Source organism: Chelon labrosus (assembly GCF_963514085.1).
Source record: "Chelon labrosus genome assembly, chromosome: 12".
Classification (NCBI taxonomy): Eukaryota; Metazoa; Chordata; class Actinopteri; order Mugiliformes; family Mugilidae; genus Chelon; species Chelon labrosus.
The window spans coordinates 14,908,889-14,936,710 of NC_140345.1; the positions used below are offsets into that span (position 1 = coordinate 14,908,889).

Genomic DNA, 27,822 nt, shown 5'->3' on the forward strand with positions numbered 1-27,822 from the left:
CACTCTGTGTGCCGGCTCGTCGCTGTGTGAGTGTGTTTATTTTAGAGTGTGTGACTCACGCTTCCTGTGCTCTGCCAGTGAGGCAAAGCTCTATGGAACAGCAGGACCTCCGTTCATTCTCAATTCTCTCTTTCTCTTTCTGTTTCTCTCCTTCTCCCTCCCTCTCTCTCTCTCTCTCTCTCTCTCTCTCCCTGCTCCCTCTCTCGTGTTGCACTGCTGATAGGCCTAGCCGGAGTTCTGCGTAATGCGGGGGCTTGCTTGAATGGATGCCACTCAGGAATTCATTTACAGATGCAGCTCGGTGGCACTCTGGCTGCAACTGGAAGATTTGCGGAGAGGAAGCATGCTCGTATGGGCAAGTGGTTTGTCACCTTGGAAGGAGGCTGGTGTGTTTTGTTGTTGTTTTTTTTTTCATAACTTACCACTACAATAAGATAATGTCCTGATAAGGAGGTGATAATTGCAAAGGAATCGCCCCGAGGGTTGTGTGTTGCAGGGGAAAACCCCGTGTAAGACCTGTTTGTAATCCTGTCTGTCGGCAGCGTGCCACAGCTGCTGAATGTGTTTGCGTTAAAGGAACAGCAGCAGACGAGCCTCTCCGGAGTGTGTAGGTGTATAGATTTGGTTTCACTGTCCTGGATTGTTGTGCACACCGGTGGCACCGGCACCGAGAAACGTGGCAATAGCTGATATTACTGCGGTTTCGGAGACGAGGCTTTAGACGCGGGCCGCTTTTTCCTTCTTGTCATATCTTTCTCCTCCTCCCCTTTTGCATTTTGCACAGTGGAAACATTCATTTTGTGTCTTCCTCTCTCCCTCTTTCTCCATCACTTTTTTTTTTTCCTCTCCCCTCACCCGCAGCCTCTCTCTTGCTCTCCCTCTCTCTTTCTCTTTCTCAGCAACACACCCACTCAAACAGTCATATCCGCTCTCACTCTCTGGCTCTCCCTGCTTGTCTCGCAGTGCCTGTGAAGCGTCTCTGAGGGGGAAGACCAGACTGCTCTGTCAGGTAATCCAAACTCTGTCTGTCTCTCTCTCTTTCTCTCTCTCTCTCTCTCTCTCTCTCTCCTTCTCTGCACCCCACTCACTCTCTGTCTTCCTATCATATTTGAATCCATTTGTCTTCCTCTCTTTCAGCAATCAATCTGTCCCCCCCGTCTCATTTCCTCCTTATTGTTACTTTACTGGTCTGCCTCGGCAAATGAGTTATTTATTTATTGCAACAGTTTCAGTTGTGTATTCATTTGATAGTTTATTGTTGCACATTCTTAAATTTTGATTTTTTTTGTCTCGCACCTTAGCAGCAAGAGGAGTATTGTCTGAGTTAAATTATTAAATGTAGGTAAATTTAAATTTTGTTTTAAGAAAACGTACCTGGGACGTTGAGCATGTCATTGTACTGTATGGTACAAGGATTTATCGTTATAAATCGAATTAATGTCTCTTTTTACGGCAAGACGCTGTGCGTAAAATACGACACTTATTTTGTGTCTGTCCTAGGAGAGGACCTCTGTTGATCTGGCCGGAGGTTCTTCCCTTTTTCTTCCAGACTTTATGGAAAATTTTTGGAATTCATTCTTCATTGGACAGGAGGCCGTAAAGTTAGAGCTCCTTCCCAATCAGATTTAAAGACTTCTGAGGCCAGTTGTGGGCTACGATTATAACTGACAAACTTATGTGACTTCCATCGGTGAAGGTCCTGACCGCAAATAAGCAACCTGCAATTTGGTCCAACTTGCGGCCGGTTTGTTTTCACAGTTGATTACGTCGTCGAAGGAGCAGATTTTCCGCTGCCAGGGATATTATTAAAACCCTGAGTGTAATCCGTTCCTGCCTTCGAGTTACACATTACCGAGCGCTGCTCCCTTGTGTTTGATTTAAAGACTGGTGTTGACCCGCAGTTCACTGGCATGTGTTTAATCAAAATGAACACTGCGACGGTTGTGAACTGCCAGTCTTATCAAAGCTCTGTGAAATCCCTCTCTACACCCTCTTGCCTCAGAGGTACAGTGATCCCAGTGCATCCCGCGCAGAGCTGAGAGGGTGAGTGAGGACTCTGGTATGTGGTGTTTGTCAGACGGCGTCCTCCTTAGCGCAACGGCTCCTGCTGACAGCACCGATATCCCGGGGTGAGTGTGAGTCTTAGCCGCTGAGGTTTGCTGCCCTATCTGGCGTCTGGTTCTGTCGTCTGGGCTTGTTTTTTGTTTTTTTTCTCTCGTCCGTTTACTATCAAATCGAACTGTTTCTCTGTGCGCTTCAGGGATTGGTTAGGGTTGCGCTCTAGGATTTGGTGGGGCTGAGCGTGATTGACAGCTCTGTTTTTGGTGGTGGCGGCAGGGGAAGGACCGCGATTTAACTTTCCATTTACCTTCTACTTTGGGAATGCTGCAGAGCCTCCTGTGCAGTATCAAATGCACCGACGGCTTCACGGAGGTTATTGTTTTTTATTAGTTCTGGCTGTCGGCTGTGACAACGACCTATCGTCACTCAAAGACCGTTAGATGTCAAGGGTCATGCCAGCTTGTCAATGCATGCAGAGGCCAAGCAGTCCCCCCCCCCCCCTCACTTCCTGCTGCCAGTGTGCGTCTGTAGTCAGAGAGGATGCTGGGAGATAAATTTAGACCTCCAGCTCCCTCTCCATCTGCCGGTTGCTCAGAGTAGGCTGGTTTCCATGGGAACCTGCACCAGGCTACCGCCAGTAAGATAGAATGGGGAGAGAGAGAGAGATGTGTGTGTGTGTGTGCGTGTTTGTGTGTGTGTTTCTTTGGAGGGGGGTTATGACAGCAGATTTTTTTTTAAAACACTTAAGAGGGTTTTATGTGTTCTCAGGGCGCAAGGTAATTTAATGTTTAGCCCATATTTTTGTCCGTCATTACCAGCTGCATGAATACGTCTGAGTATAGATGAGGAAATGAACACTCACTCTGCCAGGACTGCTCTCCTGTGGATGATAATGAAGTTTTAACTGTAAGACTGCTGCAAAGCTCCTACAATACCCACTGAGCAGGAGTTGAGCTAAATGTTTGTTCTATGGGATTTGCAGTTTTAGGTGAATAACCGCTGGACTTGGTAGACGCAGAAACGGCGGCGGAAGGAGGCGGTGTGCGACGGCGTGTGACGGCACGTGCGTGTGTGCGCGAAGGAGATGGCGTGTGAGCTCTTCCATGTGTCAGGGCTCCCTTGGGCACCTGCATCAGTGCCTGCTTCTGCTGACGAAGCGCCTTTTTGCATGTACACACGCTCTGCACACATTCCTCACTCATTCTGCCTCCTCGTCTCCGCGGACCGGTCGTTAATCACATTTCAGGCGCTGACTCCAGAAGCTGGCTCGCACAACAAATCTCTGAATGCACAGTGAGACTGCTGAGGGAATTATCACAAAACGGTTCGAAACAGGCGAGAGGTGGGAAAGTTGAGGGCTGCAAATTATGCCGCCGCGCTCGCAGTTTGTTGCATCGCAAACTTCTGCTAATATTAGCTCTGTGGCTTTGATTTGACACCGCCAATCAAAAGACGCTGTAGAGCAGCTGCAGCGGTGGCTTCCTGCTCACACCTCGGCCTAAATATAGCACGAAGACTGTCCCTGCCCAACCCTCATCAGTAAGACTAGACAAATTTACATAACCTGTGTGTTTTACTAGAGGTCTGATTGCAAGATCATTTTCAGATGTTGTTGTGTGTAAGAGACACCAGTGGTGAGTGTAATGTCTGTGGAATGAGGATGACGAGAAGGGAAATCCCCTCATCGAACTACAGGATCAGCTGAGTGGAACCCGGGTACGGTCACCTCTGGGCACTGCAGCTCGGTGTTTGGTCTTTAATATGCAGCTGCTGTGTTTCACTGAGTAAATATGAGGCTACTGTGTTTCACTGAGTAAATATGAGGCTACTGTGTTTTAGGAGGTATTTCTCTGGGGTGAGTACTGTACATTGTGTGCGTGCTGTACGGTGTGTGTGTGTGTGTGTGTGTGTGTGTGTGTGTTTCGGCCTTAATGTACGCTAGACTCTGGCATTCCTTTCCCTCATATCTTGCTGGCAAGGCCCAGGCTGTGTTTCCCCACTCAGACCTGGCAGTCTAGAGTCTAGACTGCCATGAATAATGTAAGCAGTGGTCTCCCCCAACCTTAAAACCTTCTAATTGCCCTGTTTAAGGGCTGCGTCTACAGCTGTGCTTGAGATCATTGAAACTTACACTCTGATGACCAACGACACGAACAAAGACATTTATTATGGGGGGGGGAGGACAAATTGTCTTGCTCTCTGTGCTTTTCCTCCTTCTCAGTATTTTCTATGCAGTGCATCATCCCTCTACAGATCCAGACCCACTTGGCTGCTCCTCTTGCTACATTTCTCTGTTCTCTTACCCTTTCCTTCACTCATTTTCTTCAAACCTCTATCTTCTATTGTCTATTTTTTTTTGTCACCTAAATAATTTGTCTTTCGTCAGTCAGGGGTTGATGTACAACTGTTTGAAAGCTTAATTTCCTCATGATCTGACTACGTGTAGCTCTAGAGAGCCTGGCACAACATCTCAATACTGAAGAACATTTAGCTGTCTCCACATACAAAAGTTCTCCTGTACAGCCAAGGAGGTGGAGGACAAGAGAAGTGAATTTTAATGGTGTTGTTTTGGTTTGTTATGCTGCGTAATTGCTGAGTGTTGACGGCGAAAGGCTGCTGTAATCAAAGTCATTCTTTGGGTAGAGAAACACACACTGGACAGATGATTGGTCCTTAGCAGATGTGGGGAAACATGGAGATGGAGCCGAGAATCTGTCAGGTTGTTTTCAAAAGGAAGAGTGATTCTCTTTCTTTTTATTCCACTGTAAGCCGAGTCTAACGAAGGCGGTCTGCGCTGTGTTTTTCTAGACATATGGACAGAGTCAAAGTGGAGCTCATTCGAAAGAACTGCCACCACTGGCACCTTAAGTCGCCGTCTTCTGCTGGGTCTGTTTATCCAGCCACTGGATCACTTATTTGGTATTTTCTCTCTTGGTGAATCAAGGTGAATCATTAGGGTGAATAGGCTAGAGAGGTGCAGCTGTGAAGTGAATACACATGGTGTCCTCCGTCAATGAGTCCAACAGAGTTCAGGAGTCGCAAGCGGTATCAGTGTCTAAGGCAGTGAATGATACTCTGGATGAGCCTGTGCTGCCGCTGTCAGTAGTTGGGCATGACTGCCCGGTGAAAATGTTTTGATTGGCTCCGTCCATTCACCCGGTGTGTTTTGATTGGCGGTGGTACAAGAATCCCACGTCTTCAGTTGAGGCGGAGTGCAGGATACGTAGCAAGTGGAAATGTTTCAGAACATACAGCTTCATGAAAGATTAGATTTTATCGTCACCTCTTTGTGATCAGTACTTTGCTCCCCATAAACACAGTTTCTAGTTGTGCGTGTGGTCCATCCAGATAATAGAAGTTTTTACAAGAATCAATCACTACAGACTCTGTGCGCAGCCACCACTTTTGTCTTGGTCCCTCATAAACACTGCACCCTGGTGGCAGCGTAGTGTCAGGGGCATGAAAGTCTTCTTATTCGCCAAAAAACAGCCCCCTCCATTTACCACCCTCAGCTTTCTTGCCAGATCAGATAAGCATAGGCTATATTTCCAACATTTGTTTTGACTCCTTGCCCTGACGCTGTGGTCTCTTGTGTTGGTGCTTGTGCTGAACATGTTGCCTGGCTGACCTGGAGCTGCTCTGACTCTCGCAGAATGGGCCAGTCATCGGTCAAATATGATTCAGATGTGTCTGATTTGAGCAGACGTCTCAATTTGAAGGGTTTGAAAATAGTATAAATTCTATGGAGATTAAGGAGGCTAAAGAGGAAATTCTTATTCATTGTCTGCACATACAGTATCAGACAAGCGTGTGCTCACATTATTGTGCCTTTTCAAAAGGTTAAAATAAGCAATAAATCTTCACCTAACGTTTTACAATGTGTCTTTTGTTAAGCACTGCCCGTTGTCTTAATAAGAGTTGAAACTTAGAGGGATGACAGCAATAATTTGTTGTTGATGCAATTATCTTGCAAATATTTTTGTTGCAACACCGACCCCACTCAATACTTTTCCAAGAAATGTAGCCCTATTTGTCAGTTTGATAATAAAACACTAATTATGTTGGCCTTCTAATCTACCAATGCATCTCTTCTGTCTCTGGAAACCCTTATTTTGTCAAGAAGCTCATGTCATCTTCATGAGGTCTGTTTCTAAGTATGCTCTAATGAGATTGGGTTTTGAATGAAGTCCACAGAGCAGGATCTTGATCCTGATCCTTACTGCCATCTTGTTTCTATTTTCAGATTTTTTTTTTTTTATTATTATTTATTTTGGATTTTAAAGAAAAGTGAAGGTACAATCTAGGACATGTTTTTTTTTTTTTTTAAAGACTTTGCTGTAGCTCTTTGTTATAATTTTGTATTGATATGTTTCCACTTTGTGACTCAGGGCTTTCGTTTCTGTTTGTATTTTTCTTTAGACCCATTCAGAATCTGAACGGCCAACACTCTTGACAACCAGTAAAGGAGATGCAGCAAAGACCTTGGGAGAGCTGTTAGAATGGCTGAGTCCAGACAAAAACAGAGCTGCTTCGTACAGAGAGATGGTCCATGTTTACCTGCATCCATGCAGCTCCAGGGCAGCTTTTAATGATGTCTCATTTGGTCCTCTTGAATAACTTTTGGCCCACACTGAAAAAGGTCATCCATTTTGATTTACAACTCAGTCAGTCGATGTTCCCCTGCCTCTGACCCCTCAGCTGCCATGCGGTTAGACCAATGAGGCTCAGAGAGCCCTCTGTTACGTGTCTGTAAGGCCTCCTCCCCACTCTATGGAGGCTGAGTCCAGCCGTCCGGCTGATGGGGAGCGCTCTGGAAGGCAAGAGCAGCAGCATGTGACAGGCGAATCTTCATTAGGATCTTGTCCACCTCAACAGCCCCAGCAGCCTCCTAATCCTCGTCCTGTGCACAGAGCCTTGGGCCGCCTACAGAATCGCCAACCCAGACGCTCTGACCTTCTGCTTCGGTTACAGCAGCAACAAGCAGTAGCATGGCAGCATTCAGACACCCCAGGTCCCTCAGGAGGCAGCTTCTTTTCTTCAGCTTCCCCATCAACTTCATCTCTCCCCTCTACTTCCTCCACCCGGGGTGAGCATGGAGTCTCATCTCACTCAAGCCAAGAAGGCCAAGAAGGGGTCAGCTCACCCAGAAAAGGGGAGAAGAAACCACAAAAACCAGGGAAATATGTGTGCAATTTCTGTGGCCGTCCATGTGCCAAGCCAAGTGTTCTTCAAAAACATATACGCTCCCATACAGGAGAAAGACCTTACCCTTGTGCCCCCTGTGGCTTTTCCTTCAAGACCAAAAGCAACCTGTACAAGCACCGCAAGTCACATGCCCATCGCATTAAAGCAGGTCTGGCGTCCAGTCGTGATGAGCCCAGTTTGAGTGGAGCAGAGGGCAGTGGGGTTGGAGAAGACCCAGAGGAACACACAGAAGGAGAAAGCACTGAGTCTGAAGAAGAGACAGGCCAACACAGAAAATCCTCTGCTAAGGAGATGCTTGGACAGCAGAAGAAAGGAGGTAAGGAGCGCCTGGAAGGCTCAGAGGAGAGCCAAAAGCCGGAGGACTCCCAGGCTGTCAAGCAAAGACTTGCACTTAGGCTCAGTGAAAGGAAACGTGGCCCCATGGCTTCTCCAGATGACCCTCCTTCCTCCCACTCCACTTCATCTTCTTCCCTAGGCCCTGGTAGTAAGGGCAGCACAGAGTCTGGCTACTTCTCCGGATCAGGCAGTACTGACCTGTCCCAAGTTAGCCCTCCCAGTTCCAGTGCCAAAACCTACGCAGAAATAATTTTAGGGAAATATGGACGGCTAGGAGGACAGCAGCGCAGTCCCCACCAGCAGCAGCCTCATTCTTCACATTCCTCATCCTCAGGAACGGAGGAGAAGAGCATTCCCTTTGCTGTACCCAAAACCCAAGTAATAGAACACATTACCAAGCTGATCACTATCAATGAAGCAGTAGTAGACACCAGTGAGATTGACAGTGTGAAGCCCAGACGCTCCTCGTTGTCCCGAAAGAGTAGCATGGAGTCACCCAAATTTACAGCCCCTAAAGATCCCTACACATTTGATCCCAAAGTAGAAGCCGCAGGTTCCAGTAGTTTGAGACACCTCCAGAATCCTGAGGCAGATCCACAGGGAACCCAAGATCTGTCAGCAGTGCCTCTGCTTAGAAGCCACTCAATGCCAACTACTACCACCCCCGGAGAGTCCTTCACCTCTGGCACCATGTCTCCCAGAGGTTACCGCCTCTGCCAGTCCTTCGATGAGCAGCAAGCAGTGGTAGCAGAGATGAGGGTTGGCCATGCCCAACGTATGCTCAAGCGCCAGCCTGCCATAGAGGTTCCCCCGGGTGCTGAGTTAATGTTGGAGGAGGCCAGTCCCACCTCTTCCTCCACCAGAGGCGCTGAACTAGCCAGGCAGCCACAGCAACAGCAAGAACCGCAAAAGAGTCCTAGTGTTTTTGAATGTGGAGCATGTGGGACCCGCTTCCAACACAGAGATGGCTATGAAACCCACAGACGGATCTGCCCAGGACAAGAAAGCGGGGATGTGAGTAAAACATGCAGGGAGGATCGCCCTCTGATGATGCACTACAAGTTCCGAGCACTGGCCATGGTTGTGAGGAAGAGGAGGAAGGAGGAAAGTCTGGAAGAGGATCCTCCCAGCCCTGGATCTGTAGCCATGTCAGGCAGCTCTGCAGGCCTCATTCCCATGCCAAGCAGACCAGAGCAGGCCCTCTCAGGTTTGTCTATGTATCTGTGTACTAATACATAAAATCATAAAATCGTTTATAAGAAACATGTTTTTTTAAACATCTGAAATACCTGAATATCTAAGGAAAACATATACATAACAAGTAAATATCTACATCTACACCATTTTAATGCATGTGGGGAAAAAAATAACTGATGGGTAAAATAACACCACACTGTAGACAAGGGGTATGAAATCCATAAACAGCTAAATGCCATCCAAAAGCCCTTTACCAATATAGAATAATGACAGATAATTAGTGTTTTCTTTCTGCTGTTTGTCCCAAGGTGTTTCTTTGCAGACTGAGCCAAACCAACAGCAGCAGCAAGACAGGAAGGGTGTGTCTGTCATCCAACACACTAGCTCTTTTGAAAAACAAGAGACTATGGAAAGTCAGGAACCAGACCTCAGACAGATTCAGCAAACACAACAACCCGAGCCAAAACCATCACCCTCTACATCTCGCCTCATCCGCCAGCCAAACATCCAAGTGCCAGAGATCCTTGTTACTGTGGAGCCTGATGCTGATATGCCATCTGTGTCACCCCCAGTAATAGCATCCTCATCCAAGGTACATAATTATTTAAAGGTCCATTTGGCTAAATACTGTATTTTTGTGCCTTAACGTTTGTGACTACTTTTTTTTTTACTTCTCTCACACAAAATTTTTGAGCCTGTGAGCATTCATTGTCACTCTTATTTTAATAAATTATTTATCTGTCCTAGGAGACAGAGAGAGTAGAGGAGTTTCACTGGCCTCAGCGCAGCCAGACTCTGGCCCAGCTTCCTGCAGAGAAGTTGCCACCAAAGAAGAAGAGACTTCGCCTGGCAGAAGCTGCTCAGTCCTCTGGGGAGTCAAGCTTTGAGTCCCTGTCTCTGCCACGCAGCCCCAGTCAAGAAAGCAACATCTCAAGCTTTTCTGCTTCTTTTGAGGACACAGCCAGATCAGAGCCAGCAGCCAGGGCCTCCAGTAGCCAAAGTTCCCAGATGCTGATGGTGCCCTCTGCTTCTTATCAACCCCACCAAAGCCACAAGGAGATGAGGCGCTCCGCCTCGGAGCAGGCCCCAGCTAGCCCCCAGCAAACAGAACAGATCCCAGACACCAGAAGTAAGTCATTTGACTATGGATCCCTGTCCCCTCAGCAGTCTGCATCCTCCTGGAAAGAAAGGAGAAAGTGTCTTCTTGTCAAGCATGCCACCTTAGGGGAACCTGAGCAGGAGGTGGGGGGCAGCTTGAGTCACTTGTCCAGAGAAGGGAGTCCAAAACCTGGTCCTTCCCACTCCAACCATCCTCATTTCTACTCCTCTGCGGGAAGCTCCCGGTTCAGCCAGGAACCCACAGGAAAGGCCTTGCAGCTGTCACCGCCACAAACCTTCCCACCCTCTCAGGATCTGCTCCCTTTTCAGCCCAGAGGCCAGCAAGCATTCCCCCTGGCATCATTATCCCAGCTACTCCCCGTCACCACAGCCATATCTGAAGCACTCTCCACCCAAATCATTCACAGAGCCTTTTTACATTCACACACAGGATCTCCACCTCTACAGATACATCCTGCGCGGATCCACATAGCAGAACGGTTGGGATTACCTCTCCATCATCTTCCTCCTTTACTTCCCCTCCAAATCTCTTCCAGGACTAGAGCTAGCCAGCCTTTGTACTTGCCTGTTACTCCAAGACTTAGTACCCATGTTCTTTCCCCTCCCATTACAGAGAGCAGACCATCCATGTCCTCCATGGCCTCTGTTCTTACCCATCCTTCTCTTATAACGGTGTCCTACCAACAACCACGGCCAGTCATCGCCACATGCCTGGCACAGCTTACACCAGTAGTGTCCCTTGTGGTGCCAGTGCGCCTCCAGACTCATATACCTACCTATGCCAGTGCCATGTACACCACCCTGTCTCAGATTCTGGCTTCCACCAGTTCACAGGAACCAACTTGTTGCACAGCCATGGTCATCATGCGCCAGGTGGAGCAGGACAGGCTGCGAAGGACATACTTGAAGGTCCCCTCCCCAGACATCAAGAGGCTTCTTCCCCTGTCTCTGCCAGCGGAGCTGGCCTCAGGTTCTGGGGAGGGATTCGGTTCACTTGGGGCTGGAGGAAGTAAACGTATGCTTTCACCTGCAGCCAGTCTGGAGCTCAGCACAGAGGCTCAGCGTCACCAGAAAAGGGTCAAAGAGGAAGAGGAGGGGGAGCTACGTACGGCAGGAGAAGAAGAGGAGGAGGAGGAGGAGGAGGATGCGGTGAAAGTGAGACAACGAGAAGAAAGTAAAAGCACCTGGAAAAAACTGGAAGAAGGAGAGAAGGAACAACCAGAGAGTGTAGAGGTGACAACTATGAAAGTGGAGGGGGAGCAGGACCAAGCGCCAAGGAAAGGTAATAGGGAAGAAAGGGAGGAGGAGGAGCAGCGAGAGGAGAAGGAATCATCTGAGAAGACAAAAAAGGAAGATGTGCCAGTCGTGGAACAGGGGGTTGAGAGACAAAGCACCCCTTCATACCCCAGCCTCCACACTTCCACCTCAGTCAACTGGTGCTATCGGAATTATGTGAAACCCAACCCATCTGCCCAGAGTGATCCTCGCACCTCAGTTTATTCTACCTGGAGCGTCAGTTCTCACAACCCCAATTTGCCAGGCCTCAGCACCAAGGTGGCCTTGTCTCTACTGTGCTCTAAGCAGAAGCACAGTTCTGAGACATACACCATGGCCACAGCTCCAGTGCCGTCCAAAGGGAATATGGCCCCTGCGACCAGCAAGACCCCATGTGTGTCAGAGGTAAACATAAACATAATATACATACACAGTATTTAAAATGAAGGACTTGTGGGGGACACAATGCAAAGATGGGCATTCTTTTAGCAATCAAATATTTAACATTTTATTTTAAGTTATTTTGATATTTTCTGTCTGTGTCTTGAGTGTAGGTACATGCCACCCCACCCAGCACACTCACCAAAGTAAAGGATCAGCAGCAGCAGCATGAAAAGGAGGAAAATAAAGAAGCGAGAGAAGAGGAAGGACCATCCACCTCAAAACAGAGCGAGCCTTCTCGTGTTCGTATCTTTGAAGGAGGGTGAGCAGTCCTGTTCAAACGCACACCTTTCTCTTCAGCTTGTGAATAATGGCAGCGCTTCACTTCCTCAAGTACGTCTTTCTCAAACTCATGCCTGATGACAGCAAAACAGCAACTATGGAGAGCTGACAGAGAGACTTACAGGAACAGATGGGAGGCCGAGGGGCCCTCAGGGACTTCATTTGTACCTGTAGCCAAGCTTTTTCCTCTCACTGCTGGCATGAATGCCTGTGTTAGAAGTGTTAATTTGGAGAGATAGACGTGTGTGTGCATGTGCGAGGAAGGGAAAAGGTTGTCTCCAACTTCACTTTGTGAGACTCTCATTAATATCATTATGTGCGTAGAAAAAAGTATGGAGAAAACACAGATGCACGGTATGAGACGATCTGCGTGCCGTCAGAATCGCAGTCAAGACTGTGTGCATGTGTTTGTCCTTAGACTGTAATAGTGCTCTCTATAAATGTCTGAGTGATCTCATCCAATGCGGTCCTTCTTCTTCACCAGCTTTGCTGTGTTTATAGCTAAAATGTTCCCCAGCAGCTGATTCTGTATTGATCTGATTACATTGAAACTATCAGAGAAACATTTCTAGTTCCAATATAATGAGAACATACTGGCAATCCTTTTGATTGGCATGGAAAATATTTTAGTAAGCTCACGAGGAAGGTAATATTAAAGATATTTTTGGATGTTTTTTGCATTCATGTGTGCCAGTACATCAGTGTTTTGTGAGCACACAGACTGAGGTTGAAGGATTTGTCTGCTCAACATTAGGTAAAGCACCAATTACCAGCCTTTTTCACTGGCAGCCTCACATTCAGGAAGTGTATTTTCATCCATAAACAGAGCCCAGCTTTCCTCCTTCTTCCCCTCGTCTGTCTCCATTGTACCACTGTTCTCCCTCTGCCTGCTCATGCTGCTGGTTTCACTCTGGCAGCTCTTCCAGTTTCACTTACCTGTGTATTATTTTCCTTTCATTCCCTCCCAACCTCCTCTGTGTCCTCCCTCTGTGCATTTCCACTCCTTGATGTCCTTGTGAATTTTCTCCATGCATGCAAATAAGCACTGCTACTTATTCTTGAACACAGCAGAATTTCCTGCACCCTGACTTCTTGAGGACTCATTATCCCCATAGCTAAGACTTTGAAATAATGTCCTGCACAGCATTTTATGCTGGAGAAGACTCTTATATGAATGTGCACCTTGTAGCTTTGTTTATGTCCCAGTGAGTGGCCAGATTCCGTCCTTATCCAGTTTTAGAGAGAGGAATGCAAGGGTCTCTAGAGTTCAATAGTAGCACACAGCTACGGAGGACACTGTCTTCTTTATAATAAATGTCTCAGCAGTTGAGCAACAATAGCGGTTAACTTCGTGGTGGCGGCAAATGTCTGTGGAACATCAGCCTTAACAACAGTACTCCTGAATATCATACGTACTGCGTGTGAGTTAGTCACGCTGTTTTCTGGCCAAGTGGTGATTCTGTATTGTCTTTTACAGTTCTTCTGTTTTGGAAATCAGTGGATTTATCAATCAGTTGCACTCCAGTCTAACACAGCCGTTGTGAAGCTACAAAACAAGATTGTGGGTTGAATATACTAAGAAACGCGCTGCTGTTTTAATGCTCGACAAGCAAAGTGCAACTTCTACCTTGTCTGTTTTTTTCTTCTGATATGTGGGTGGATATTTTTAGCAGTGGCAAGAAATACATGCCAGTTAAACAGTAGCCAGCTCCTGAATGAACACAGCCTAATGTCACTGTTGAGACTTTTTGCTGTTGCATAACAGTTTGTTAAGATTTGCTGTTGCTGGTTCTCTTGTACAACAGGGAGCATTCACGGTCGGGTTTCTTGTAGATTCGGTGTGCATCCTGTAATTAAACACCGCACACATTGGATATTTATTATTCTATACTATAGATTGTATGTCCCCTCACTATGAGCAAGACCAGAGCAGGAGTTAGATATAGAATATGTGTGGTCCACAGTGCCCACAAATAACCTTTTGGTAAACATCCCGATGGTACATAAATAAAGTTTTTATAGACTAGACCAAAATGCGTTGCCTGATTTTTAGATGTAGCGTCTATTTCAGGTCGTTGGCCATCACAAGGCTTCCCTTCCCTCTCTTTAGCTGCTGCTGTTGTTGGCATGGCCACCCGATCGCAGCAGAATAGCTGGTATTCTTTGTGCTCCCAGGGTGTAGTGGAGGGAACAGCCAAGGGACTCAGTGCTGCTGGGGTTTTGGTGGGGCTTCCCCGATCCGCCTACATAAAGAAAGCTTTGTTTCCCAGTTTTTTCTTCCATGTATGTGTGTGTTTATTGTACATTTTGTGCATATATTTGTGCTACACAAGCAAACTGCCCACATTTATTGTTACTGTCAGTGCGGCTCATATCAATATTTGTATAAGAACACTAAAATGTAATGTGATGATGGCGACGCAGCGCTGGACACTTTGTAATAACCCTCGTCAGGGCATCTTTAGGTTTGCTTATCTCATACACATCAGCGCCATTTTCAGCACATCTTGAACATAATAGTGCATTTAGGAGCTAACAAGTCAGATATATTATGTGGTTGTCAGAGACCAGCATAAAGCTAATAGGAGAGTGAATATTGGATTTTAATTCACCAGAAGGTCAGAGAAAAACTATAAATGAATAGTAATGTTAAAGGTTAAAGGTTTTCTGCTTGTTTTGTTGCCCTCTAGTGGCCAAATATTGAATTAGTGCAGCTTTAAATTCCAGTTCAGTCAAAAATATATGTTGCAGGGAAGGAAAGCATTTAGGCATTTAGTTTCTTAATTCTGCCTCTCTCTCATCTTTCTATCTCCTCTCTGTCCGTCTCTCTTTCGCAGGTATAAGTCCAATGAAGAGTATGTTTATGTGAGAGGTCGCGGCAGGGGGAAGTACATATGCGGAGAGTGTGGCATCCGCTGCAAGAAGCCTAGCATGCTGAAAAAGCACATCAGAACGCACACTGATGTCCGCCCTTACATTTGTAAACACTGCAACTTTGCCTTTAAAACCAAAGGTAAATTGACAAGTTCCTTAAAACCTTAGATTATATAATATGAAGTCTACCTCTGCTTTTGAAATGTCCTCATTTTCTTTTTTTTTCCACTTCGCAGGAAACCTTACAAAACACATGAAGTCAAAGGCTCATGGGAAAAAATGCCAGGCAATGGGAGTATCTGAGTCATCATTGGACGAGCCCGAGAGCGAGGAAACAGGTATGGGGAAGCATCTCATGTATTTCCTGTGGAGAAATATTGGTCCACCGCTGGACGAACCTGTGCCTGTGAAGAATAGAAGCTGCTCTGCACTGACGGCCAAATGCAGCCCCAATGTTCAGTTCTCCTTCCTCTGGCCTTGCGTGAGACATATTAAAAAGTGGAAGATAAATAAAGGAAGAATACAGCGCATGCCACAGTGTCCTGCTGCTGTTGCGGCAGTCTGACCTTTTTCTACCTTTTCTCTCAAGGATGTGTTGCTGTCGTTTCACAATAAACTTGTGTCTGCCACAAAATAGCCTCAAAGCCAGCCACCTCACGATCTCGACCCCAGCCTTCCTCTTCTACCCCTCCCCTCGCCGTCTCTTTCTTGCTGACTGACTACACTCATCACAGCCAAGGACGTGCCATTTAAACTGTCGTTCCATTCACAAGGCAGTTGAGATAGTTTGTGAATAGAGGCATGGTGCTATTCAATTACATTCCAGCCTTTTCAGCCCTCAGTCTATTTATAACACGAGTTTGATTGATGGTGGGTGAAGTTTGTCAGAAGGATACAGGATGCTTTCCTAGCTCTTTGTGCTCGTTCCTGAAAATTGTTCTGCTAATCTGTTTTTGTGATTGAGTGTGAGGAGCTTTGCCACGACCTTGTGCATTCAGTACAGATTTAAAGTTTACAATATGGATGTTTAGGGATGCAATTTAAAGGATGTCTGTGTTTTTCCGCTCAACTAGGAGGCAGTGATGAGCGTGTGTGTGGTTCAGAGGAACAGGAGGAACATCGCTTTTCTGATGTGGGGGAGTCTGACGACGATGACGACAATGATGACGACGACGACGAGGAGGAAGAGGAGTCTGCATCCCATGACGACCCGCCGTCCTCCTGTTCGTCAGATACGCACCCGTCAACAGGGGGCCGCTCGAGCTGCAGCAAGCACTCTCGGCAAGGCACCCCTGACCGTGAGGCCCCGGGCCCCAGCCACAGCCCCAGTCAGGAGCCCTCCCCTCGTGGAGTGTGGCCCGGCAGACGAGCGGCCTCGCCGGGCAGCAGAAGGGCACTGTTCTCCCGGCGAGGCTGGAAGGCATCTCCAAGAGGCTTCTCCCCCAGCAGTGAGAGCTGTTCCCCCAGCCGCAGCCTCTCGCCCCGTCTGGAGCTCTCCCCGCCTATTCACGGCCTCTCCCCCAGGACAGAGCTGTCCTCGCCCGGTCGACATGTTTCACCCTCCCCTGAGAGAGGACCATCTCCCATCAGACCTGTTTCTCCTCTTCGTGTTATGTCACCCAGCTGCTACCGGTCATCCCAAGTTCGGACCCCTCCCTCGCCGCTCGGGGTGCAGCACAGAGCCCCTGGATACCTCCCCTGGGAGAGCCCCAGTACAAAGGCTGGTCATGTCAGACCGGTGAGTCTATTTTAACAGTTTGTCGTACATTGGTACAGTTTAATGATATAATTGTACAAAGACATTTAAACTAACAAACATTACGCAAACATATTTTCTCTGCACTTTCCTCTTCTCAAGATCTCCGTGTCCTGTACTTTGTGTTCTAGCAGAGCAAGTTCATCAATAATAAAGTCTTTGCTCCCCCTACAGGAGAAAGGCGGTACAGCAGCAGGAGGAAGGCCGACATTGTCTCAAAGCAGCTTGTTTCCACCTGCTTTTCGACTTTCTACCTGTGAGGGTTATCCTGGCCACCAAACAGCGGACAACATCTTCAGCCATCTTCCCATGCACTCCCAACAAGCCAAGGTCCCCTATCTGATGATCCCAATTGGAGGGATCCAAATGGTACAGGCCAGACCAAGGTCCCACCCAACCACCCCCTCGTCCCCGACATCTCCCCCCCTGGAGGGGCCGTCACTGGCCAGGTTTGAATCATACTGGGGCGGGACCCCCAGGACTCAGGGGCTTAGGACTCCTGGAGACCACTGGTCAGAGCACCAGGCAGCAGGAACCAGCCAGTCAGGACGCCGCGGTCTTAGCACAGCACTAACATTTTCCAAACTAGAGTCGGAGACCACAGACTCAAAGCAATATGGCAGCTCACATAGCTCCGTCCACGCCCGCAGGTCTGCGACTGAGACCACCGAACACTGCGCCAGAGACAGTCCTTCAAGAGCACCCCTCAGTCTAGCAGCCCCTGTAGCCCCGCGTGTCAGTGGACAGCAGCCAGAGAGGGAGGCGCTACCGTCTGGTAGTGATCTGGTCGAGGGAGGAGCTAAAGGAGACTCAGAAAGAACAGACCAGAGCACTTAACAGTGTCTACACCTTGATGCACCTTGCATCCCATTTTGCTTTATTGGTTGCTACACTAGTCTTGTTTTTTATTGCTTTGTTTTTATACAGTTTTCAATACAATTGTTAACTTAAATGTTCGTTCTTTGGCAATATTCAGGTTTGTTATAAAAATGCACTTTTTTCTTTGTGAAAATAATGTTTCTGTAAATCTATATATATAAATTATATATATATATCTATATATATATATATATATAAATAAATATATCCATCCTGTATCTATATTGATACCGGTAATCTTAATGTCTGTTTAAATATACGCAAAAGGAATATGAATAAATTTGTAAATGACCAAAATCTTTCATCACTTATAATTCCATTTTTGTTTGTCCAGTATTACTCAAATGGTAGTTACTCGTGCCTTTTCTGTCCAGGTTTGTGTGTACAGTACAGATAGACGAAGAGAAGGCTGTGAAATTTTTATATCTGCTTTTTTTCGTTTTGTTCTTCAGGAGGGTTAACATTTGGTTTGGTTTTGATTGTTTTTGTTCTAAAGGCCTTTGCTTTAATGCCAGGATTAACCGAGAGTCCCATCGTGGAGATACGGAAGGAGCAGCAGAAACGTGTCAAAGGAAATGCACTGAAGTTCTATTTTTATTACAGAAGATTTTAGATTAGAATATATGTCTGTACAGGGAAGAGCGCTCCTTATTTATTGTTATTTGATGACAATGATCGATGTTGTTTTTTATTGACTTTTTGTTAATGAAAAAAAAAACGAGACTTTTTTTTGTTACATCCGTGTGTCTTTTCTCATGATGTTCTTGTAACTTGAACTGGTGACAAAGGTGAGAGTTTGAGTTTGGCTGGTACCAGAAGATCAAGTGCCCTGCAGATTTCACACAGCAAAATTTCTAGTCATTGAAGAAATAAAAAAACAAAAAACAAATGCACCGTACTCCCTTGAGCCTGTGCCTTTCTTCCATTTCATTATAGTACAAACATCTGCACCACAGTGGACCAGGAAACATCAATACTAAACCTATAAACCTTGATGAAGGGGTTAAACTAAACGTTCTATAATATTTCATACTGCTCTGTATTGTGTGGTTATTTGTGATAGATGTAGTTATCTTGTACTTTGGTGGGAGTTTATGAATAGAGGCAACTGATTTTATGTTGAAATGTTCAATGCTTTCTCTGTAATGTGTTTTCTGCGTGTGCATTGTGACGAGACTGCAGAAAGAAAACAGGAAGAGAGATGCAACTACAGGTGGATGATTAAACTAATTTCAGGTTTCTCAGTGATTCACTGGGCAATCAAAAGTTTTTAGACCAAGAGATGTTTTTTGTGTTTTGATGATGGTGGTTGAGCACAAGGGTGGAATATCGTTCACTTAAAGGGGAACTACTGTTTTTTACAACTTGGACCTTATTTCTGGCATAAAATACGATCATTTACTCACCCATATAACTTTTGTGTCATTTGTAGTCGTTCGGGAGATATTTAGATCCGCGTATATCCATATAGTGGGAGTGACTGGGGCACCGAAACGCAGCCTCTAAATAACGCATTATCTGCCGCGAAACTTGTTTATTTCACCAATATTTTGTTATCGTACGCTAGTGCTATTCCCCGTTGAGTCCGGAGTTACCTGTTATCATATAGCATTAGCGTACGATAACAAAATACTGGTGAAATGAACGAGTTTCATTGTTTAGAGGCTGCGTTTCGGTGCCCCAGTCACTCCCACTATATGGATATACGCGGATCTAAATATCTCCCGAAAGACTACAAATGACACAAAAGTTATATGGGTGAGTAAATGATCGTATTTTATGTCAGAAATAAGGTCCAGGTTGTAAAAAACAGCAGTTCCCCTTTAAATAAAAGTAGAGAAAAGAAAGATTACTCCATTACGAGTATAATTCCTGCGTAAAAAGTCTCACTTAAGGTAACAGCAGCAGTGAAGTGTAGTTAAACTAATTGTAAAACTACTGTTCTGGTCTTTTTAACTGATATATTCTTATAAATGGCACCATTAGGTTATTAATACAGAGGCATATGTCGGTAAGCATTTTGCAGTTGCAAGAAGGGGAGCTGCAGCAGATTAATGGGAGAGGAAAGAAGAAAAAAAGTTTGGATGCACAAATCTGTTTCCATCAAATTATTGATGTCGTGGATTATTTGAACATTTATGGAAATAAGAAGTTCAGAGGAACCCTGAAGACGCACTGCTGTTTGGAAAGATTGCACCCCTCCACCGCCTTTTGAAAACAATCTTGTATTGTGTGTGTTGTATTTTCTTTTACCTTAAAAGTAGCTAAAGATGTGAAGCAAATGTTTTGGAGCAGAAGTACCACATCTCCCCCTGAAATGTGAAAGTAAAAGAGTACAAGAACAAGCATACCTCGATATTGTACTTCAGCAGAGTACCACTGCTCGAGAGAAATGTTCAACATGTCTGTGGCGAAAGTCTGGGTAGGTTGAGATCTGGTGATCACTTTCATTCTTACCAAGTTATCTTCCAGTAGTCACGTCTGCGAGAGCAAAACCTGCAGTAACTACAGTCAAACTTACACAGATCAGGCATAACATTATGACCACCTTCCTAATATTGTGTAGGTCTCTCTTGTGCCTCCAAAACAGTTCTGACACAGAGAATGGAAATGGGCCTTCTGAGAGTGTCCTGTGGTGTCTGGCAACAGGATGTTGTTAGTGGGGGCTTTTGGGTCCTACGGGTTGAGGGGAGGGGCCTCTGTGGATCATCCCATAGATCCTTGATCAGTTTGGGATCTAGGGAATCTGGAGGTCAGGTCAACATCTTGCTCTGTTCTTAATGTTTTTATTTATTTTTTATTATTAGTTGTTCCTAAACTGTTTTTGTGTGTGTGTCTGTGTCAGGCTGCATCCTGCTGGGGTTGGCTGCTGCCATCAAGGAGTGTCATTGCTATGGGGTGGGGGTGCCTGGTCTGGTCTAGGTGGGTGGTACATGTCTAAGTAACATCCACATGAATGCCAGATTCAAAATGTTATTCACTTCTTTTGTCAGTGGTTTTAATGTTGTGGCTGATTGGTGTAGCGTTCAAGACATTACCACTAGATGTCCCCAACCTCAGATGTTGGTCAAAATTATTTTCTCTTTCAGCAGTTAACATACGTACACTCACTTTCCACTTCAGTTGAAAACTGATTCATTCTGACGCTAATTCAGCGTATGTGACGAAGCTGTTTATTCAACCGTGTTTTTGTTTTAGAGGCTGTGGTTTGTAGTACTGGTGAATTGTATTGTTCTACACTGACACATGTTTCTATTATTCTGACAAACCCATTTCAGTCAGTGGGCTAGGCTAAATAACATAAACACTTTTGTGTTTAATTCAATACTGTTTAACAGCATCACAAACTACATCCTCCAAATGAGCTGAACCATTCTGTTTCAACATAAATTAACTTTACTGGGATTTAGTGCGGAACTGTTTTGTTATGATAATATTCAGTTTCACTAGTGTCCTCATTGAAAAGTCATTGTGAGTTGTTTTCTCAGAATCGTGACCGTAGAAAAGAGGTCATACTTTGTTTGCGTGGTTCCTTTTGTTGTAGTTTCAGTTTTTAGTTTTAGTGTCAACATGTGATAAACACCTTTAGGAAAAATTTCCTCTTATTTTATCAAAGCTGACACGAACTCAGATTAAAGCAAGTAGGAAGTGTGGTCGTCTGTATTGGTCAGCAGTGCTTTTGCTCTTTAACCCATTTCCAGAGAACACTCATTTATCTCACTGTGGCACATGCAACTGTGGGTATATGTCGAGCAATATAACGTTTTATCACCACATAAAACAATATTCACATAAACACTCCCATCTCAGCACTGCCTCGGATTCACTCTCACTTTCACACAACGATGTTAAACAACGCGGCGAGACGGCGATTATGTAAAGCCTACTCAGGCACAGCAGAAAAGTCCCAAAAAAGATGAATCAGATTTCGAACTGAAAGTGTTACAAAACGAGAGGCAACACTTTTATTTTTAGATTTCGAAAACAGTTTGAGTGATACTTCGCCCTCCTCCAAAAACATGTACATGCTGACAACAGAGTCATGCACATGTGGGAGAATATATTTTTAAAGGAGTCACCTCAGGAGGACACACTGCTAATTAAAAATCAACAGCTTCCAGTGAATAAGCCTGTATAGAATCTGAGGTGCGGTTCAGTGTAAAGACACTACTCACTGTTCCTTCGGAGATGAGGCTGCCTAATGTGACGGGACGATCGCTTCTCAGGGGGGACACATCTGTGTTCCATGAGGGAACTGAATTTTACAACCTGCAGTGCAAGAATGTGAAAAATGTTCACAATTGGGTCAAGTTGTCATGTAACATGTCACACAATCTTTATGCAAGAGGAAAATATCAAACATTATATATCAGATTTTGGAGGAGGCCTAGAAATAAACTGACGTGATGTGTGTACTCAAAGTCCATGTTGTGTGAGAATGAGTCTTAAAAGTCACACTGTTGTGTAACAAGATCATTCGAGTCAGCGTCTACGTACGCCTGACGTGTTCTTTTTTCTCACTGTCCACTTTTTCTTCTTAAAACCTTCCCACTCCTCTTCTTTGTGCCGCATACTTTCTTTGTCACGGAGGATAATGATTACTGTCCGCTTGTTTTAAACGTTCAGGTGTCAGGTGTCGTGGAAAGTTTCACCTGCCCTTAGTCAACAATCATCTGATCCTGTTAAGTGGTTACACATCCATCTGTCAAGCATCTATTTTCTTCCCCAAACCGCTGCCTCCTTCACACGCTTGTGTTTCCACTGGAAAAACAAACCACCGTGGTGCACTGTAGCAGTAAATGGCAGCCAAAATCTCCCCATTCGTTAACCCAATCATCTGGTCATCTTTTGGAAATGTACAGCAATGGGGATAATATCCACAATCATGTATCTACTGTATTTACATGGTGAAGGTCTTCATTTGCCTATCTGCGTGACCTGGCATCACGTGGGTGTATTCCACTGCCTGTGCGCTTAATCTGAGTGCTGGTCCTCTTCACGCATCATTGAAGGAGGCGTCCATTTAGTCAAATGTTAGAAACAAAATCACCCGTCACGCTGACACTCGGAGAGTCCCAAAATTAGGGAAACCCAGTTGCGACAGTGGAGAAATATCACCATCTTTTAAGCAGATACCTCAGGTTTATTTGCAAACCGCTGCTTCTTTACGCTTCTAGAAGTTAAGGGGAAGAAGAATCCTTCATTTGGAGACATGTTTGGTGAATTTAATTAATGAAGCTGAGGCTGAAACAAGCAGGACATGGCATTAAATTTCTGTACTGTATGTTACACGTGTTCATATGTTAAAAACATCCTTTAGTGTTTGAAAAGTCTACATTTTCCAACCAAATGAGCCAAATTAATTACAAGAATTACAAATACACAAATGGCACAGCAACATTTTTATGCTCAAAACAAATCCTTGTCAAATGCTGACAGAGATACCTAAAACGGCATGAATATTTTTTATCAGGAGATTCACAGGTGTGCTTAATGTGGAAATTTGGAAAAAAGAACCCCTCCTGGGATTTGTGTATCTCAGTCTGGGCATCTGTGGCTGACCTTTCATTAATTCGTTTGTTCCGACACAGAAACTGCCCCCAGAAATCCAAGTCTCCGTGGCTTACAAGCATATCACTGCATCTGCCCTCTAATCTCTTCCCACGTGTCTTTCCAATGCTGATCCATTGTCCAATTATTATTTATTTTTACTGCTTATCAGTGTCCATGTCTCTGCTCTAGTGCATTGGTTAATCCATCAAACTCTTCCGCAGACCTCATGTCCTGATCCAGTTCCTCATTCAAAGAGGCACACTGCGGAGACGTATGTTAGTGAGCAGGTGCAATCCTTGATTGGCTTTTATCTTGTTAAGGACATCCGACAAAGCGGCAGACATGCCTGGAATGTGTCACAGGTTTGAACGCCCTGGGGTTGTGTGCTGTGGCTCCATGAGGTGCGGACGTGGGTGGAGCTTTCTCCGTGACATCAGAGAGAGGCGGCATAAAGACTGACACCTTCCGAACAGCAGCAGCACATTCAAAGCACAGCTGTAACAGTACGGATACTAGTCTCTGCAGAGCCTCATCCATCAACCATGTCTTCTCATAGCAGCATTCTTCTGCTCGTCACTCTTTGGGCTTCAGTGCAGGATGGTAAGTCTCTTTAATAGAATAAATCCTAAAAAAATTTTTTTTAAAAAAGCTTTGTATTCTTGTTATTGTAAGACATGAATGACCTAAGGTGAAAGATCATCAGCCACCAAGATCAGAATAATTTGTGCTATACGAGAAATCTCGTTATGTTTTGTGAGATAGCCGTGGAGACTCACATACAGTGTGTACACTGGCATCAATCTCAGTCAGCCTGTGCACACATAAGCCGTGGTCATCCCTGCACGCTGGTGCACATGCTGTACATGTTGTGGCTGGCAGAAGCATGTGAAATATAATAGGACCCATCTATCAAACAGCCGCTTGTTTTATCTCTGTGATTATCTGTGTTGCTTCATATTGACATACAGTTGAGGTGGGAGGGGTCTGGGAGTTCATTGGGTGCTCTTTGGATTTTACTGTTTTTTTTTTTTTTTGACTGCCCTCTTTACTATGTCATGACCAACAGTAGATATATAACCACCCTGTAAATTCACCTGTAAAAGATTTTTTTTTTTTGCTATTTTGAAAATAATCAAATATGCTACTAACAGGCACTTTCATTACAGTAGCTGATATGTTTGGTTCGTTGTCTTTGTCTCTGGCCAGGTTTGGGTTTGCCGCTGATGAAACAGCTGGACGCGGAGGCCAACGACGCCGTCCCGATGCATCGAGTGAGGACCAAGCGCTGTGCCTGCAGCAACCTGCTGGACTCGGAGTGCCACTACTTCTGCCACTTGGATATTATCTGGGTCAACACACCCAGGTGAGAATGAAGCACAGAGACGTAGACACGTCTGGACCCATGCAACATACTCTGCTGTACAGTGACCAAAAAATACAGCAAATTTTGTGAAGCATCACATCAGCATTGGTCAGAATGAACTCAGAGGCAGCGCAAAAGACAACAGGTCACACTCTGAGCTCAGAAACTGCAGAATAACCTTGCTATCATTATCCCTAGTATAATTAAATGGGCAGTGGTGCAGTATCAAAGAGCAAAGTCCAAAGAGTGTTTATATCATGAGCTTAACACCGACTTTGTGTTGTGCAGTAAGACGACAGTTTATGGTCTGGGAAGTGCTCTGGCACGACGCAAAAGGTCCATCGGACGCTGTACCTGCGCCAAGCTCGATGACCAAACCTGCACCAGCTTCTGCCATCTCAGGTGAGTTGAGGCCCGAGCCTCACCCGCAAAGTCACACTGTCAAGCGTTACAATCTGAGGCTTTCGTAAGCTGACAAGTTATGTTTGTAAAAGCAGGTATTATGGCTCACTGGGTGGGAGCTATTGTTAGCCTAAATGTCTTGCTTCTGTGTCTCACAAGTCTTACTTGTACAAGGGTGTGATCTTCAAAACAATACCGCCGGGGCCCGAGGGAGTAATGTCAGTGCACAAAGTTCACACCGGTTGATTGGCTCCGAGGAGTGAATTGTGTGAAGTGTGTAGGAGGCCGGTGCAGGCAATGAAAAGCCCAGTCGAGAAGAAATAACAGACAAATATGTAATGTCTCAGTCCTGTGGGTGACAGGGTAAAGACAGGGTAAAGACAGGGTAAAGACAGGAAAGTCCATATGAGGCAGGCACAGGGAAAAAAAAACAAAAAAACAAAAAAACTGCTGACTGGCTGTCTGTTTAATATAAACCATTTAGTGAGCCTGTAAAGATAAGGGTTTATGATAACAGTTTTTTAGGTTACAGAGAGTGTCAAAAAGAGGTCATTTTACATGCTTTTATGCAAGCGAGGTGTTTTTAAAGACAGTATCAGTAAAAAATTTAATGGGACACAGTCAGTATGGTGATAGAGTTAATTCTGTTCAGAGGTATCTGTTCGGTAACTTTACTGTTTCTTTGCGTGCAGCCCTGCAATCAATTCTGTGAAGAACCGACAGCTCCACATACTCAGCATCCTAAGGTGAGCTTTGCAAAACATGACGAACACGACCCTTTACACTTAACTGCATTGCTCAACGCTGTATTTCATTTTGATTTTACTTTTAGTCACTGATTGATTTTCTTTCCCACAGAGGCGTAGCCCGCAGGTCAAAGAGAGCTCTGGATGCACATGATCCCGGCACAAACAAGTCTTCTGGGGCTGGGCGGAAGAGCACTAGCTAAACTGCGTGGCTGCTGAGGCAGAGTGAAAGAGAGCGGCGAGCACCTGAACAAATGAGACTCCTTGGCTGGAGAGGAGAGAATCAAAGGGCTGCTGAGAGAAGTGTCCGAAGCTGGACGGCCAAAATGCCACAAAGATGTTTGTTTGCGCCAGCGGACAGGAGGCGGAAACCGTGATGGACTTCTGCTGACACATAACTGAAACAGAGTTGGAGGATCAAAACTGACAGAAGCCGCTATCGGGTTAATGTTTGACTCAGGCTGTCTGGTCTGAAAGAGTCGGCACAACTGTCCCGGTGTCACAAGCCAGGGCAGGACCGACTGAGAAGGATATACGTAAAGGAAAGAAAGACTGCACATAGAAGGACATTGTATTTCAACATGTTGCTTTTGTATTTATTTCCTATATTTTAGATACTACCAGATTTATTGTTTGTATCATACAAAATGACCTTTATCATGGGAATATATGAGGGATTTTGAGTTTGGTTTCATATGTTATATAAAGTTTTGTAGAATAATAGAAGTTTCTGTTTGAACGAGTATTGTGTGCAATTAAAAAAACTATCTGAACCCATCCCGTGTCTGTCTTTTTGTCTATTTAATTGCTTCAGGGAAGTAAGCAAATTGACTGCTGAAAAGAAACAACACGGGAAGAGTAATCAGAAGTATAATAAATCCTCCCCTGTGTGATTGTTTGACGCAGTTATGTGACAAGCAAACCCATTTCTGAGTTCAAAAGGAGGCCTGACATGGATGAATGCTCCAGGAATTCACGGCTCACATCGGTAATAAGTTTACATGCTATTCAAAGGCAGCACCGCCTGTGTTATCATAGGGATCTGTGGAAAGAATGCAGCGCTTTGTAACTCAGGGGGCAAGAAAGAGGCACAGAACCAGCCATCACCCTGTGTTCCTTTCTGATTGCTTGTACTGTGCATACCGTCCACGCACACCTGAATATGCAAGAAGGCAGACGAGGGCTGGAGCCGCAGAAAAACAATTGGGAGGGATGATTCATCTGTCATCTAATGAATAAAGCGGCAGCGAACTGACCTGCTTTTGCTGTCGGATCAAATAACCCTGATGAACGATAACACCCAAGTGTTAATGCATTTGCTAATTTCTGGAGAACTTTCTTCCTGCTTGACTGCCTTTCACTTCATTCCAGTCATATTTCTTCTTCAGCTTTCTCTGAAGGTACCCCCTGCAGCCATCTTTTCCGAACAGGCCTGAGCACAGCCATACCCTGGCTTCATTACAATTACACTGCCTGCCTCTGCAGCAGGGAGGTTAAACATACGGCCTGCCAGAGGGTCCAGTCTGGCCCACAAGATGAATTTGCAAAGTGCAAGAACTACAATGAAGACATCACCTGCTATTTTTCAATAAAAGTAACTGCTATTCCTAATTTGTCCACTAGGGGTTCATCTGTTTTAGGAAGTTGGGGCCCTTTAATACAACACTGAGACCCAGAACTAAACCACAAATGGCAACAATGCATCAAAATTGCAGTTATTTTTCTTAAATATCGTGTTGTTTATAAAATGATTTCTAAAAGGATAATTCATTAAATGCAAAGATTTTCTTAATGTACTTTTTTGTTCTAAAACAAAGGGAAGTGTCTGGGTTTGTCTTAATTTATAGGTTATTATGCTTGTATGTTGCTGGTCTGGCCTGCTTGAGATCACATTGGGCTGTGTCAGTTATGCAATAGCGTCTGCAATGTGTTCAACACACCTTCTGGTTTATGCGTTTCCTTCTTACCTCTACAAACCTGGAGAAACATTATTTTCCAAAGAAGAAGAAACGGCAGGAGGTCCAGATACATTCACTAGAGGTGGTTGTTGAGGTTGTGGTAAATAAATGAGGGCATTTATTTATCCATGTTGCTAAGTGAGCCCAACAGCACTGATAAACAATATTATTCACAATGCTGTAAAATATGAAAGCAGATAAAGATTATATAAAAATGCATACCAAAGTGATTAATCATTGACTCAGAGGAAATGAGACCCTGGGTGTTGAAAATCACCGGATGCCTCAGAGGCAAAGCTCTGTCCATGGTGCTGGAACAGAGAGAGACACTCGTGAACTACTTCACTGCTTCCACCACAGATGGAAGAGGTTTAC

General features: G+C 45.1%; 1 protein-coding gene across 3 annotated transcripts in view; it reads left to right on the forward strand.

The window, feature by feature from the left end:
* Nucleotides 1–18,323, forward strand: part of hivep3b (HIVEP zinc finger 3b) — a 37,435-nt gene extending 19,112 nt beyond the window's left edge. Inside the window, exons 2-10 of one of the 3 annotated variants that reach the window (XM_084556990.1) lie at nt 862–1,009; nt 6,481–8,809; nt 9,108–9,391; nt 9,547–11,598; nt 11,748–11,896; nt 14,754–14,929; nt 15,027–15,128; nt 15,864–16,528; nt 16,721–18,323. In XM_084556990.1, coding sequence (XP_084413116.1) covers nt 6,832–8,809; nt 9,108–9,391; nt 9,547–11,598; nt 11,748–11,896; nt 14,754–14,929; nt 15,027–15,128; nt 15,864–16,528; nt 16,721–17,383 — 6,069 coding nt within the window. In that variant the 5' untranslated portion in view covers nt 862–1,009; nt 6,481–6,831 and the 3' untranslated portion in view covers nt 17,384–18,323. The remainder of the gene's footprint in view (nt 1–861; nt 1,010–6,480; nt 8,810–9,107; nt 9,392–9,546; nt 11,599–11,747; nt 11,897–14,753; nt 14,930–15,026; nt 15,129–15,863; nt 16,529–16,720) is intronic. The other 2 variants (XM_084556992.1, XM_084556991.1) reach the window with 2 other exon arrangements.
* Nucleotides 18,324–27,822: the final 9,499 nt, after the last annotated feature.